Raw genomic sequence first — 15,408 nt, 5'->3', positions numbered from 1 at the left:
AATATTGCATTTGTGAAAACCCCTTTTAAATTAGGCTTGCCGATTATAATGAATATTCATAACGTAGACATGATCAAGCGAGTCCATGAGGCTAGTCAGTATAGGCGAATTGTACTTGTTAATAGGGTGTCGGATTATGTGTGCAGTACATTTTTGTTAGGAGTCTGCATAAGCGAGTTATATTTGTAACTTATGTTCAGTGTACGAGGTTTAGTTTTAAAGAAATGCACAGTTTATGTTAAATTAAATTTAAAACTAATGTTTTGTATATGTGTGAGTTTTAGTTTTAACCTTAATTTCAAGTCCTTTATTACTACAAAGTAACTAAAGTGTGATATTTACAGTGCCTTACACACACTTATATTACACAACATCTCACATACTTACAACACAGTTACAAATAGAAACAGCATCATATGTTTTGAGAGTACAACTGTAGCTTTTTTTATCATGATTGGGTTCTTTTTGAATTTGCAATTTTTATACATTTTCCGTTAGTTCGGTACTCCTTTCGTTTTTGTACACTCAGCAGTCCTATAAATCTAGCTTTTTAATACAGTAAGTTTGAAGAAGAAAAACATGCTCACAAATCACAATTACATGGGTATTTCAGAATTTTAAGAACTACATATTCAATATATGTGAGTTTTTGTTTTAAATAAATTTTCAGTATCTAGGTTCTAGTTATAATTAAACTGTCGGTAAATGTTAGTTGAAGTTGTGACCGAAGATCAGTAAATATAAGTTTATATTGTAACTTAATGTTTAGTGTAGGTGATTTTTAGTTTGTCATTGAAATTTAACTATATGTGAGTTTCAGTTATAACTTAATTTTATTTTAGAATTAGTTGTAATATCAAGTTCTCTACCAGAGTTAAATTTGAAACTGAACGTGTGGTATGTGTGAGTTTAAATAACAACTGATATTCAGTGTATGTGAGTTGAAGTTGTGACGAAAGGTTCAGGATATGTGATATTTAGTTGTACCTCAGTTTCAATGAGTGAATGAGTTTTAGATTAACCCGAGTTATTGAGTCAACGAATTTTAGTTGTACCCGATCATTGAGGCAAGTAGTTTTCATTATATTACATTCCATTTAACTTAGTTTTGTGTCGTAATTTTTGATAATGTAAAATTTAAACCAAATTACACCATTTTGAAGTTCTGTTTCAAGGAAAAAGAAAATTGTATGTTCAATAACAATACATAATACATTGTATCGAACCTTTCTTAAAACTTTTTTTATTTCACAACAATTCTGAAACAATTTATTTCAACTTATATTAATCACTCTTGCATGCCCGGATGTTAGCGCCCTGAGGGTCTTGATGTTGAAGGAAACCAAAAAACTACGTGATCGGACAGGTGACTCCATACTTTTTCAGGTCCGTTCGAGGAATCGTACCTTGGCCATCTTGGTAAAAAGCGTGAACACTTTCCACTTCACCATCCGACCTGCACCCTGATCATCTTTGCCGTTCGAGATTATGATTTACATATTTTTAAGATTCGCAGATGAGGGAATTAATGTTTTCTCAATTTTTATTTTCCCGGAACAATTCATCAAGAAAAGGAAGTTGATGGATACGTTGGACATCTATTTTAATCAACACAGGTGTTTTTTCATGAAGAGGCTAAAATATACACTAAGGTCCCTATTATCTTCTATAGATATTTATATTTTACCTAGACATAATAGTTTATTACAATGGAAAGAGAAAGTAGGCAGAGTAGATATACGATGTGGGGGATCTATATTCACATGTAATCCAAACATGTGAAACGGCGTTACATGTTGTTCTTATAATAATGTTATAGTAGTAGAGAAGGGTTGTGGCGTCTGTGTATGTGTATCCAAGTGATTAATATGTTGTTTTTTCTAAATACGTCGTTTGCGAGACACGTTTCCTCTTTTGATCAACCGGATTGTAGATACGCATGTCACTTGGAAGGGGACTGTGTACTTTCGATAAACACAAATAATCTAATAATTGTCAAGTTGTTACAACAATATGTTAATACACTGCTGTGCAGTTCTCGACTTCATGTCTAACGAGAAAGCGCTAGTCAGTAGATATACCATTCATGAAAGATATGAAATTTCTGCCATTTCCGTTACCAAATTTACACTTAGACGAAATTACATTGTTATTAATTTACCTACACTTGAAGTATACATGGCCCCTTATGTACCACGTGACTGCCAAATCACATGACTTGTTCCAGAAACTTGTACATTTTGTGTCTCGGAAATGACATATTAACTTCATCAACCTGCTAGATAATGTCGCTATCCAGAGTCCCCTTTTTTTCCTTCCCCACCAACGATATAACGGCCTCCCCTAATATCTTGTAATCATCCAAACAGTTGTATATCTGGACAGACAAACGGACATACAGCTGGTTGTTCGCGGACTTCAGACAGACGTCTATATGGTAGTTTTCGTACATGAGGTCCATCAGGGAATCGGCATCTTCCTGTTAAAAACAACAAGACACGAAAGTGATAGAAATACATGAAGTATTTAAATTAAAATAATATAAATGAAATAAGTCCTTAAATATGGTTTCACTACCATGTATGTAACAGATATTAATCATGTTTGAAACTTATTTCTATCTTCCATGCAATGCATGTCTGTTAGGTATGTTTTGTGTCTACTATTGTGCATATATGTAATATAATAAGACTCTTTTATGCCCATCGGTGTAGGATAGGAAAATTCCACCCGAGGGTTTTTCAAATTTGATAAAACCGAGGCTGTGCCGAGGGTTTTGCCAAATTTTAAAATCCCGAGGGCGGAATTTCATTATCCTACACCCTTGGGCATGAAAGTGTATTTTTCTCTCATTCCAGACACCAGAATAAGCCCAGAAACCATGAAAAATGCGTTTGGACTGGCCACCATTTTGAAAATATCAGTTTTTCCCCTGAGCTTTTTAGACGAAAACGAATTAGCCAGCCAGATTAAGGTATCCCATATTTGCAAACAAGGTTTGCACAGAAAAAATAATCACATCTTTGTAACGTGTACGGTAAATGTATCGAAAACGGTTTTGAATTCATCACGTCGCCTTTTCCGCATTGCAGCATCAGAGAGTTCCAAATTCGTGACGTCACGTCATTGTTGAGCCATTATGACGTCACGTCACGTGAAATGGGATGTAAGATAGACATTTCCTACACCCTTTCTTATCCTATACAACTTCATCTTACACACAGGGAAATGAGAGAAATATATTTATCATATGAATACTGTGTTATGCAGTGTCATAAAGACATCACATAAATTATGTTTATGTAACGTGTGTAATATCACTCCTGAAATGACGTCACGACGGCCAAGTGCAAAATATTCGTTTCAGATTATACTTATACATTTTGCTTTGTATTATAAGATAAAAGGAATCTATACATATAAGATTTATGATACTCGTTTTAGATTTTTCATATTTGCTTGCCTCATTGAAAAATCCAAAACTTGTATCATAAATCTAATATGATGGGAAACTTATGACATACAAATGTACCCTCTATATATATAGTATCTAATGGTTTCCTGTTGAACACTGCGTATCTGTCATGAGTATGCCAGAATATAGTCATTTATGCATATGGTATTCAAAGGAAAACCGATAATTTTCTACTTATTACATTTTGAAAGTGCAAAGTGAGAACAGTACTTCATCCAGAAATGTTAGGATAAGTTGGGTTTTCTTTAAGCACCATATTCTGATGTTGTCTCGCTTGACAACAATAATTTGTGCCGTTTTAATTGAACTACGCAAAGCAATACCACAGTTCTCTGCTAGTTTATATTACGATGTCCTCACAGTATTGTGTAGTTATGTAAAACAAACCAAAACAACTACGTCGATTTATCCAATCTTTTTACTGTTGTGCAATTGCAATATCAATTCAAAAACAATGTATCATTCAAACAAAACAGTATTCGAAAAACATCAACTTTTTCTGTACATCACTACAGTAAAACATGTGATATATCGAGATTGATATAAATGTGCACACGAAGAGATCTTGCAATCAGTTAACCAATATAATTTTATTGTTTTATTGCAATCTTTACTAAATATATTTAATGAATGAATGTACGTTGTGTTACTGCCAGGAAATATTTCAGTTTTCCTGATTACCTTGGAGGTCCCGAAGCCAGGGATTTCTGGGAGACGTATCAACCTCAGGAACGGGGGCTCCATGGAGGATGGGATCAGTAGCTTACTCGTGTTCCACAACGATATCAGATGGTCTGACGCCATCTGTAAAAGTCTCGTGTTGTATGCCGATATTCGCTCCTACAAATTAATAAATAAATGATCGAATAAATACGCGAAAGATCACTTATCAACTTGGTGTAAGTTGTAAATTGTTATCTCTTGACATAGAAGAAAAACTTCAAGGCATACAATGTGAACAGGGCTTAGTGTGATTAAATCCATTTTGTTTATGCTTAATTTGATCCAAACCTGATTGCAAGAATGGTAATTTAGATTCTGCAATCAACTTTCCTCGTAAAATATATAGATTCTGAGAGATAAAGATAATTTAGTTTGTATTTGACACCTCACTAGTCCTCCTTTACTTTTGATGTATGCTACAGCGGTAGGTAGGGCATTGTAACAACTTTCGTCCCTAGTGCCTTGCAGACAGAACTGTGACACAAGGTCGTCATTTGGAGATGAAGACGTGAGGGATCTCAGCGGGAAAGCAACCTTCTTATTCTTCCAAGCAAATGCACACCCCCATGGCGTAAACATCCATTTATGAAAAGATCCTGAAATGAAGGAATGTGGTATACGGAAGAGCATTAGGTCCACGTGGAAAAAAAAGTTTCATTATTTCTTGTAATTAATCCGACATAACTCGAAATTTCGACTTAAAAACCTCAAATTTCGACTTAATAACTCGAAATTGTGAAAGACCCACTCGACATCTTGACTTATTAACTCGAAATTCTACTTAAATGCCTTCCTATTTTCTCGAAATTTCGGGATACTAACAGTTTGAACAAGATTATATGTAGTCTAGATCTTTGTGTAGACCAGCAATAGTGTTTAGTCTTTAATTCTGTAATTTCATCTATCAAACCCGAACTCTGTTTATTCTGTAAACTGGCTTTGTTTCCCGGTCTAATACTTTCTATATATTCATAAATGTTCTCTCTGTGAATTAGCAAATTCATTAGCATTAGAATATCACCCTTTCCTTAACATTTTTGTTAATGAAACATGAAAATGAACAGAACTAGAACAGAATGTGATGTAGATTCACAGAGAGTATATTTAATATTGTATGGAAAACATAAGACCCGGAAACAAATTAATGAAGTTAAAGAATTTAAGACCACTTTGTCTAGTTTACACAAAGATCAGGATTGGACAGAATTTGATTGAAATAAATCCACAGTACATCAATTATTATTAAATTTTTTAGCTTAAATACATTATTAAATCCCCAAGATTGCACCAAAGCGCTTCTAGATTTCATTCTCAGGCATATATATCCTAGACCCTTCTCGAGAGGCTTTGCGGTTGAGGTGAAAGCAGTATCCCTGTATTGGTTATGCTCATTATATAAACGAGGGGCTCATGGGCCTTTACAGTCACCCGAGTTCTCATATATTTATACAGATACTTGATTTATATTTTTAAAACATGAACAGAAGTATTATCAAAAAAAAAATACAAAAATATCCAGCATACAGATTTAAGACTGAAAAGTATTTGAATTTAGCACCTTGATTCTAAACAAGGAAAATGAAGAAATTTTAGCACACTGACTCCTTTGTGCGTCCTTGGGGGTAGAGCTGGCTCAAAATGTTCAAAGTATCAAACTGTCAACTCAGGGTTATAATTCCAATCAAGTTATTAACATGTAATATTCAAAGTATCATTTGCCATAATAAATGTTGCNAGCCACTATTTTTGTTGACCTGTGGCCATGGAAGGTTTCTGCAAAATTTCATTGAAATTGGTTAGGGGTTTTTGAGAAGAAGTCGAAAATGTAAATTGTTTACGGACGCACGACGGACGATGGAAGACGGACGACGACGGACAAAAGGCGATCGCAATAGCTTACTTGAGACTTTGTCTCAGGTGACCTAAAGAATCTTTACCTGTATTTCTACAGCTTCAGGTTGTATTGCTCCCCCTTCTTCCCCCTATCAAAACAAGGACTTCGCCCAAAGAACCCCTTTCTAAAAGTGTGGCTCGACGCAAGGTCGCCCAACTATATGAAATCCTAGGTCCGCCCCTGCTTAAAAGGCATTGCCTTTGTTATTAAATCTAAATTTTGAGTTTTTACCTTGAAACTTTGAGTTAGTATGTCGAAATGATCACAGTAATGCAATAATCAAACAATGACATCAGGCACAGAAAGAGACGCAGCAATTATCGTAACAACATCTCAATGCTTTGAAATCGCAAACAAAATAATATTTCTAGCGTACAATGGATTTACCTCGAGTGCTCGCCTCCTAAAACGCTAAAACAAAAAAGTGCTGTTAGCTCTGACTTGATTATGTCAATTAATGTCGCTTGTAACGTTTAATGTTTCTTATCGATCGTAACTGGTTTTACTAGCTTGATTATATGATTATGTACAGTATTTTTATTTCGTTAATTTGAAAGTTTTCTCTTGGTTTGACATTACCATTTGATCACAGGTGGAATACACAGTTGACCGAACAGTTATAAATGTATGACAGTTGAGTGCATGGCTATACATGTATATAGTTGCATAGTTACTTAGTCAGTATTTCTGCTGACTTCCACGTATTGTCTCTTATCATTTTTAATGACATTTTAAGCTTGAATTCATGCTAAAGAAGACAAGTTTCATTTTTTTTTTAAATAATTAGCACGTATAACTAGCTGTATATCAGTACCTGTGAAATAGTCAGCTTTCATTCTGTGAAGACAAAGCGGAACATGTCCAGGGGCATGCGCACCATCGATGACGGTAATAGCGTTGTACCTCCGACATAGCTGTACAATTTCTGTCACCGGGAGCTGCATAGCGCACAAGCAAGTTATATAATCTAAAAACAAATATATGACTAAATAGATAAAGAAAGACATAAAGAAAAAAATTAAGCAACTTGATGTGTTCTTTTTTTCTAGCTTGAATTTAATTGTACAGTTATTTAGAAGGAGAGGTAATACTCTCATATAGCATTGCCACCCCTGCAGGACGGGAATCGGGCAAAGAATACACGTGCTGTTACCCACTGCATGCATCGTAGGAGGCGACTAATGATAAAAAAAAGGCAGGATTGGGGATTTGTTTGGTGTACTCTAATATGGATTAGATCAGCACTATCACAAGGAGGCAAGCACACCAGTATACCCTGTCTCCTGCATACTCCCACGCAAGCACGCATACATTACACACATGGAGGAACGTCCTTTAATGACCTTAGCGGTTAATAGGACGTTAAACAAAATTAAACAAAACTAAACAAAACCATATAATATTGCATGAAAAGGACATTCTGAAAGGACTGTAGAATGCTTGCATAATGTACTTGTACCAATAACAACAACTCGGACGCTCGCATCATTGTCCAGCGCCTCTTTGTACAGGTTGACTACTTGAGCTGTATCCTGGATAGGTACGTCAATGTTGACCACTTTAGTCTTTACACCTGTTTGTAGAATTACACAAACATTACACTTAGCCTGCTTCATAATAAAGTAATTATGTTAACAATATTTATTTGTCAATACTCCTGCATTCTTTTATCAATTGTGCTTTTCAATTTCCATCACCCTTCAAGGAACGTTAACAATATATTAATCAACTTTTTTATGCTAGAATTTTTTTCTTTTATGCTGAACAATAACAAAGACGTTTTTAGTTTGAGGATACTCATTAAAAATGCGTAAGCTAAAATAATAAATCTTTTATCATTCATGACAAAAGAGTAAACTATGAAAGTCACTTTGTTACAAAATAATGAAGATACGGGCAATATCATCAGAACATTTAAAACGCATGATATGATACTAACTTATACTGAGCTTTGATACATCACCTTACACAGTAATGACAAACCGATTTCAAATTCAGTAAGTTGATGTAAAACGCCAAACAAAGCAAATATTTACTACGCCTTTGGCTATTTAGTCAATGTATGATTCAACTGTTGTACTTTATATAGAATAAATGCTTTTTAGCATTTAAAATCTTAAGTATGTTACAAATATTTCAATTTGGCAACAACACGTGCACTTGTGCATGGGTAGAGTACCTGTGAACATTTTCTCGTGTGTTAGATGTGTGTGCTTTGTATGGTGGTTGATGTGTTTGTGGTGTTTGCACACCAACTATTATGAAGAACAATTTGCTAACCTTTGTGATGCTGTAAGATCTGTGCGCATGCGTTGTTTGTGGCTGGAAATGCCTGATTGGTGACCAGGATGGTATCCCCCATTCTAAAAGGAATTGACATCAAAATGGTACTGATGCCTGCAAAACATCAGATTTAGGACAGTTACAGTTACAACGGAATATTTGCTTTGTCACATTTAAATAGTTTTAACAAAATCAAGGACAGCTGTATAGATTATGGTGTCAACATGGACGAATACACATTTAAATCAGATACTGAAATGGGCGATACACCTGTGTCTAAAAATTAACAGGTACTGTCATAATTACGTCTTTGATTTAGATTTTTTTGTGTCTTTGTGACAACTATGATCATATTGTAACCAAACAGTTTATCTCAACGACTGTACGTATTGCGGTATGAATCTTTGCAAAAGCTAAGATCATACGAAGATAATGTTGCAAATCTAGAGCTACTATGTAATTTCTGCAAGGTTGAAAGTAAAAAGTTGGACACGTTTGCATTACACGACTGTAACGAAAGACAATGTAAGTGTCGTAAAACCTCTGACATGACATATGATATGACAACATGAATAATAACATTTAAACTATTGCAGAGCTATCGTGATACTAATACGAAACTATCAAAACACTTTCACACTACGATCACGCTTTTGTCAAAATACTGTAAAATATTTACAGTACAATCGAGAAATCGTATTTAAAAACTTTGATTTTTTTTATTTGTTATCATGAAATCAATGCTACAAATATTACAATTGGGGTAATTTTAATCTTTTGCTGCAGTCAGTGATATTTATTCTATGCTTAAATGAAATATTAAAAATTTGGAAATTTGTACTTTTTTGAAACATTTGTTTTCTAATTATATTTGTACAGATCTTACAGGTGTATGGCAATACCGATAATCTTAATTTGAGACAAGTTACTACAAAAGCAATGCCAAACTTTTGGAACACTTAAATGTATACCTGTTGTGACATTCGGAACAAGAACAACGTCCTTTGGATCGGCCTGTAGAAAATCGGCCACTGAGTCCCGACCTTTTTTCCATGCAGATAGCTTCTTCCTCATGAAGAAGTTGGTAGGTTGCCTTCTTACCTCATCTTGGAATCTGAACCAGAAGAAGAAAAAGCACCATTAGACGTGGATCACACCTACATTTTACTTCACAATAAAAGACCTGTTATATAGACTAAAGTCACAATCTCACTACAGGATATTATTATTATTTCGACGATGATTAATAAGTATGACAAATATAATATTAATACTGTGACATCAGTGTGGGGCCCAAACATCATCTGTAGGTACATTTATTCGTGGACAACGAGTACCCACTCAAACGGAGAATTGATTTATATCGAGCCGGTAATTACTTTGTGAACCTATGAATTCGTGGATGAATCGTTAAAAACCAATGACGAGTTCGCAAACAAATGATTGTAGATATCAAAGAAATAGGTAACGCATCACATCAAACGGAGATAGATCAATACATCTGTAAAACCAGATGAGACTGAGTACTGATAATCCTATCATCACAAGTTATGCACATAAGTATGGACGATTTTCATTCACCTGTTACTGTTACGTTTTCTTACTGTTGATATCATAAATCTACAAATCCAGATGACAAGGTATTTTATGTTCTCCCCCTAGCAATTTGTGTCAATGAAAGATACATGTGTATTGAAGGGAAAAGGAAACGCAGGGCAAACGTTTGTTATAATTGGCAAAATGGTATAAGGTGTCGTGTATAAGTTTTCTATTTAGCAGTAAAGAGGCATCTTTCATTAACGAATCAATAAATTCATATGTTATTGAACCAAGGCTGTCAAGGGATTGCAGTTCATAGGAGGGTACTCCAAATACAATGTAAATCTGTTGACATTAGTATCGGGTAACTCACAGCCGTTGAATTGCCGATAATGCATGCGTCGCTGAAGCTCCCAACGACGACGGTATTCACGACGTCGACCGTCAGGACGACAAAGCGATTACCAGAACTCATTTATGAAAGCAAAAATCGTCTCCAATGCCTCATTGGAAATGTTCCAGGTGCATGTGCCGCCAATCAAGTCATACGACGCATGCAATTTACACGAGTGAGGGAAGGACCAACGTAAGGACGACAAATAGGTAAGACAAGTGGTCCTGTCGTGACGTCGAGATGACCCACGTACCCAGGTGTATGCGAGATGTATTGTCGTAGTTTTCAATATTGTTCTGCGCGTGGTTTTTGCTTTTTCACAATTCTTCCAAGTTGTACAGTACAATTCACGGTTGCGTAACGTTACACACTAGGTGTAGTGAACACTGACCACGGTGGTCGTCTAACCGAGTTTCAATTTTTGAATACAATCCGTTGACGTTACCATGTGTTTCTTTTTCCATTCGGTATACTTGCATCTTTACAATTTGTTTATTTATAAAGTAAACAAAAATGAATTGCACTGCACCATACAGCTGTGTTGTTCGTATGTGACTCATCGGTAATGATAGAGGCCAAAAAGGGGGAGATCCAAAGCTAAAATTCATATGAAGACGGCTTCCTAGATAGACACCAACGAGCTGAATCTCGTAAAATCTCTTAAGTAAAGGATACGCTTATTACGAGCAGGCTCTGCAGAAATATCACCACGGGGACGATACTGTATGCTTTGGTATAAAGAGCATTTTCACATTTGTATTTTTATTATTGCTATAGAAATATTAAAAACGTTGTTTTTCTTAAAAAACAATTAAATACGTGTATATTGTAAAAGCACCAAGTTTGTTTCGGGTTAAATTTGGTTAAATTCCAAATTCGGGGAATTGTTTCTGCAGACTTTTCATGCTTGTCTATACACTTTACAGCTTGCTTGACATTATGCTTATCCGACAAATGATAGATTCATATAAGTACAGTACACTTTTTTTTTTTTTTTTTTTTTCGGGGGGCTTTAACGTCACGGCACATCACCACAATGTCATACCCGGCCGGACTATGGAAAAGGAGAATGCGCTTGACCCTACGATCTACACATGAGAAAATACAAATACTGGATAGTTGGTTCATAAATCGATATGTCCACATGAGTAGAGGTGTAGATGATAAATCGTATCATGCCCTGGTTAGAAATATTGTGACACAAACTTACTTATGCCTAATACCCCCTCCCCACTAATCCAACCGGTAATTGTAGTGCCATTTAACTCGCAAAACAAAATCATATATAAGTAAACGTCACGCAACTTATTTGTTAAGTCAACAGACGGTACTTTAAAAGCGATTCCCGGATGTCCATGAATAGTTTTTGATTAACAGTATTTAGAAAAAAATACATTGATTTCAAGCAAGAATATGGAACCCAAAAGCAAAGATATATAATGGTCTACATGTGTCTGTATATAAAAGATGTAATACAAGTATCTCCATAGTATTCGACTACATAATGTTTATTGCCCCTTTTCTACTGTTGATTTTACTGACTGTCTACTTAGTACAAGATGTTACGGGTATTTTATATATTAATATCTTTCTAATAACACACTAGTATACCAATAAACATCAGATACATATTTAAGAGGACAAATAACATTACGGGACTATCAGCATTTAGTCTACCACATGACTCAAATAAATATTTTAAGGTGGCTTTGTTCGGAACGATAACAACAATTATCCCGGCAATTTTGATCTGGTTGAATAATTTGAAAAAGGAGTGAACCATTCATAACAAGGAGAATCTACATTCAAATGTATTCTGGAATTTCTTTCCAGTCGTGATATCAAAATTGTTTGTCAACTTAATTATACACCTAAGATGAAAACGAATTTAACAAATAAAGGGACTATGCATGCATGTACTTTTCCCCCTCAAAGTTTCCTGTAATTGAAGTTCAAGTTAATTTTTTGATCATATATCTGTATATCTCCCTTCTTCAGCTTAGTTAAATCTCACTGTGTATACATTATTACTGTGTATGTATAGGAGGCGAGGTCGGAGCCCGAGCCTCCTATACATCTTACTGACCCTCTATGGTTCTGTAGAGGGTCAGTAACTGACTATATAACGAATTTATCGCATCGAGGACCCTTTTTGCTTAAAATGAAAGTGATGTAATGCATAACAAAACAATATGAATATTTAACAAATTTAATCAACTTTTATAAAGGAAAATAATATTAGTTATATAACAAAAACATAACATGTAACAGTCTTTTTGTCCCACACAGATATCACACAGATCGTTGAAACATTTTCTCATTTGTTCATTGTGAGATTTTGTATAATGGTAACACTGCAATTGTGGAACATTTGGGGGTGATTGCCCTGATTGGTGCGTTGAACGTTCAGAGAGTTCTTTGTAACTGAATAGTCAGAGTCTGCTCCAAAATCATCAAAAAGTTAATCGATATTGATGTCATTAAGATCGGCTGGAACAAACTCGGCCATTTCTGTACACGGGGCAGGAGCTTGAGGGAGAGCTANATTATTTTATCATTTTATTTTTCCTAATACATTTTATAATATAGATACGAAACAGGATTTTGAATTTCACACTCTCTAACACACACTTTCTCCCTTACTTCACTCATTTCTTACATCATCATCATCATCATTATCATCATCATTCCAGGAGCATGTGCCGCCAACCAAGCCATACGATGCATGCGACGTACACGAGTGAGGGAAGGACAAACGTAAGGACGACGTATCCGCAGACCAGCTTCGTGCAATCGATTTCTCACAGTTTTGGGATGAATGGGACGGTTATGAGTGGCTACCGCCTTACAAGCGGTTTCAGCTGCATTAGATGACGATTACGTAAAAAGGTAAGACGAATTTTCCTAACTTGTCGTCCCGACGTCACGCGTGGACGGTCAGATCTATGATGGAAACGTTAACCCCAAAATGCCCAGCCACCTTTTGTTGCCTTTGGACTTGCAATAGTAATAGTAATACACACTACACGGTTAAGTGACTTTACACACTGAGTGTAGTGAACACTAACCATGCTGGTCTTTTGACCAAGTCTCGTTATTTGAGTACAATCCGTTGACGATAGAATGCAATTGTCTTTACCCTGCGTTTCTATGTTTGCATTTATACAATTTGTTTATTAATAAATTAAACAAATATGAACTACACTGCACCATGTATGCCTTCTTTTACTCATGGTTGATGCTAGAGACCCCAAAAATTGAAATCCAAAGCTTAGATTCATATAAAGATGGCTGCCTACAGATTCACTATCGATGCGAATAAAAACAAAGAGAGAAGTACAAAAAGACAAAGATCAAAAGTGTTGCGATGGGGGCAGATAATCAACTTTGATACAGGAAACAATACCCCATACTGCAGGGGACCACCTATTAGTTACATCATACAGTGGAATATAGCTGGCCAAGTTTGTCCTCGAACATTTAGGGGGTTTAAATTGAACGTAACGATAAGGAAGTTTGTCTTGAACAATCTCGTAAAATCTCCTAAGTAAAGAATATGCTTATTACTAGCAAGTTCCGGAGAAATATCACCACGGGAACGATGACATTTGCTATTGTTAAAAGAAAGTTTTCGCATGTGTATTNATTTTCACTATCGCTGTAGAAAGATTAAAAAGGTGATTTTTTTCTTCTTATTAAAAGTCTAAATATTACATTGCTAAATTTTAAATTCTAGAAAACTAAACATTTATATTGAAAACGCTCTAAGTTTGTTTGGGGTTAAGTTTCGTGGTTTAAGTACAGGAAACAATCCTATCAAGTCTTGGAGAGGACTGTAAACAAATTCGTAACCTCAGTGAACATTGATTCTAAAATCTTGCTATTGTACTGGACAAAGCGGATGGGATATTCTAAATAAATTTATCATTGTCCTTATCAACGAGAAAGAGAACAACAGAATTTGATCATGTCAGCGTTATGTACTAACGTTATTTCAACACTCAAAGTAATACAAATGTACACCCACCTTTGCTCGGCCGTAATCACCGATTTTGGAACAGCACCTATATACCCATGATTAATGAACGTATATCCCGCCTCTAGAATAAAGTCTGTCTGTCGTAATTTGTTTCAAAATTCGGGGAATTGTTTTTGCAGACTGTTCATGCTCGTCTAACAACTTTACAGCCTGCTTGACATATGCTTATCCAACAAATGATAGATTCATATAAGTACAGAAGTACTCAACCCTACGATATACGCATGAGAAAATACAAATACTGAAAGGTTCTGAAAGCGATATTTTCCCACGGTTAGAGGTGTAGATGATAACTCGTATCATGCCTTGGTTAGAACATTGTGACACAAAATTATATACACCTAACCCCCCACTCCCCCTCCCCACCAATCCCACCGGTTACTGTAGTGCCATTTAACTCTGGCTTCGTCAGCTTTATTATATCTGAATGTGTATGTGCAGTGAAAAAAAGTTCAGTGGCTTGAAACTTGCTTCAAATATGGCGTTATTCACGCTTCAGCGAGGTAAAGGTCTAATGACAGCTATTGTTTCGTTCTGGACACCTGGAAACATGGAACATAACATGATCCATCATGTCTAATTATAAAACGAACGGATGCTGATCGATTTCTTATTCCATGGATTCACATTATAATTTCCTTGACAGTAAACAACAAGAGGCCCAATGGGCCTGCATCGCTCACCTGGTATAAGTCTCACACTTGTAACCTTAAAAGTGATCTAAAATAAAGCTACAGGAAAAATATCAGTATTTATGATTAAAATTCATTCAAAAGATCCTGTTAATTTCTTTTAAAACATTTCACCCCTATGATTGAAAGTCGAACAAAGTCATTATGTTGAACAAATGTTATAGCCTTTCATCTCAGGATGCAACTTGCAAAGTATCAACATCCTGGGACCCATGGTTATTCAGAAGAGGTCGTTTAAAGATTTTAAACAAATTTGACCCCTGTGACCTTGAATATAAGTCAAAGTCATTCACTTTAACAAACATAGTAGTCCTTGATCCCAGCATGCTACTGACTAAATATCAACATCCTGAGCCTTTTGGTTATTCA

General features: G+C 35.5%; 1 protein-coding gene across 2 annotated transcripts; it reads right to left on the bottom strand.

Annotated features, from left to right (window-relative positions):
- Window positions 1-1,280: 1,280 nt before the first annotated feature.
- Window positions 1,281-14,498, bottom strand: LOC110455110 (hercynylcysteine sulfoxide lyase-like). 2 transcript variants are annotated; one of them, XM_021505054.1, is made up of 8 exons: window positions 14,336-14,498; window positions 9,347-9,489; window positions 8,373-8,489; window positions 7,552-7,665; window positions 6,907-7,059; window positions 4,589-4,794; window positions 4,157-4,315; window positions 1,281-2,479 (listed from the first exon to the last, which is right to left on the bottom strand). In XM_021505054.1, the coding sequence occupies exons 2-8, from the start codon at window positions 9,447-9,449 to the stop codon at window positions 2,279-2,281; spliced, it is 1,053 nt and encodes a 350-aa protein (XP_021360729.1). In that variant the 5' UTR covers window positions 9,450-9,489; window positions 14,336-14,498; the 3' UTR covers window positions 1,281-2,278. The 2 variants fall into 2 exon arrangements, with proteins under 2 accessions (XP_021360729.1, XP_021360730.1); XM_021505055.1 differs by having other exon boundaries at window positions 8,373-8,455.
- Between the last annotated feature and the right edge of the window lie 910 nt (window positions 14,499-15,408).

This window comes from Mizuhopecten yessoensis, unplaced genomic scaffold (assembly GCF_002113885.1).
Source record: "Mizuhopecten yessoensis strain PY_sf001 unplaced genomic scaffold, ASM211388v2 scaffold8131, whole genome shotgun sequence".
NCBI classification, from domain to species: Eukaryota; Metazoa; Mollusca; class Bivalvia; order Pectinida; family Pectinidae; genus Mizuhopecten; species Mizuhopecten yessoensis.
This window is presented reverse-complemented; position numbering and strand designations above follow the sequence as displayed.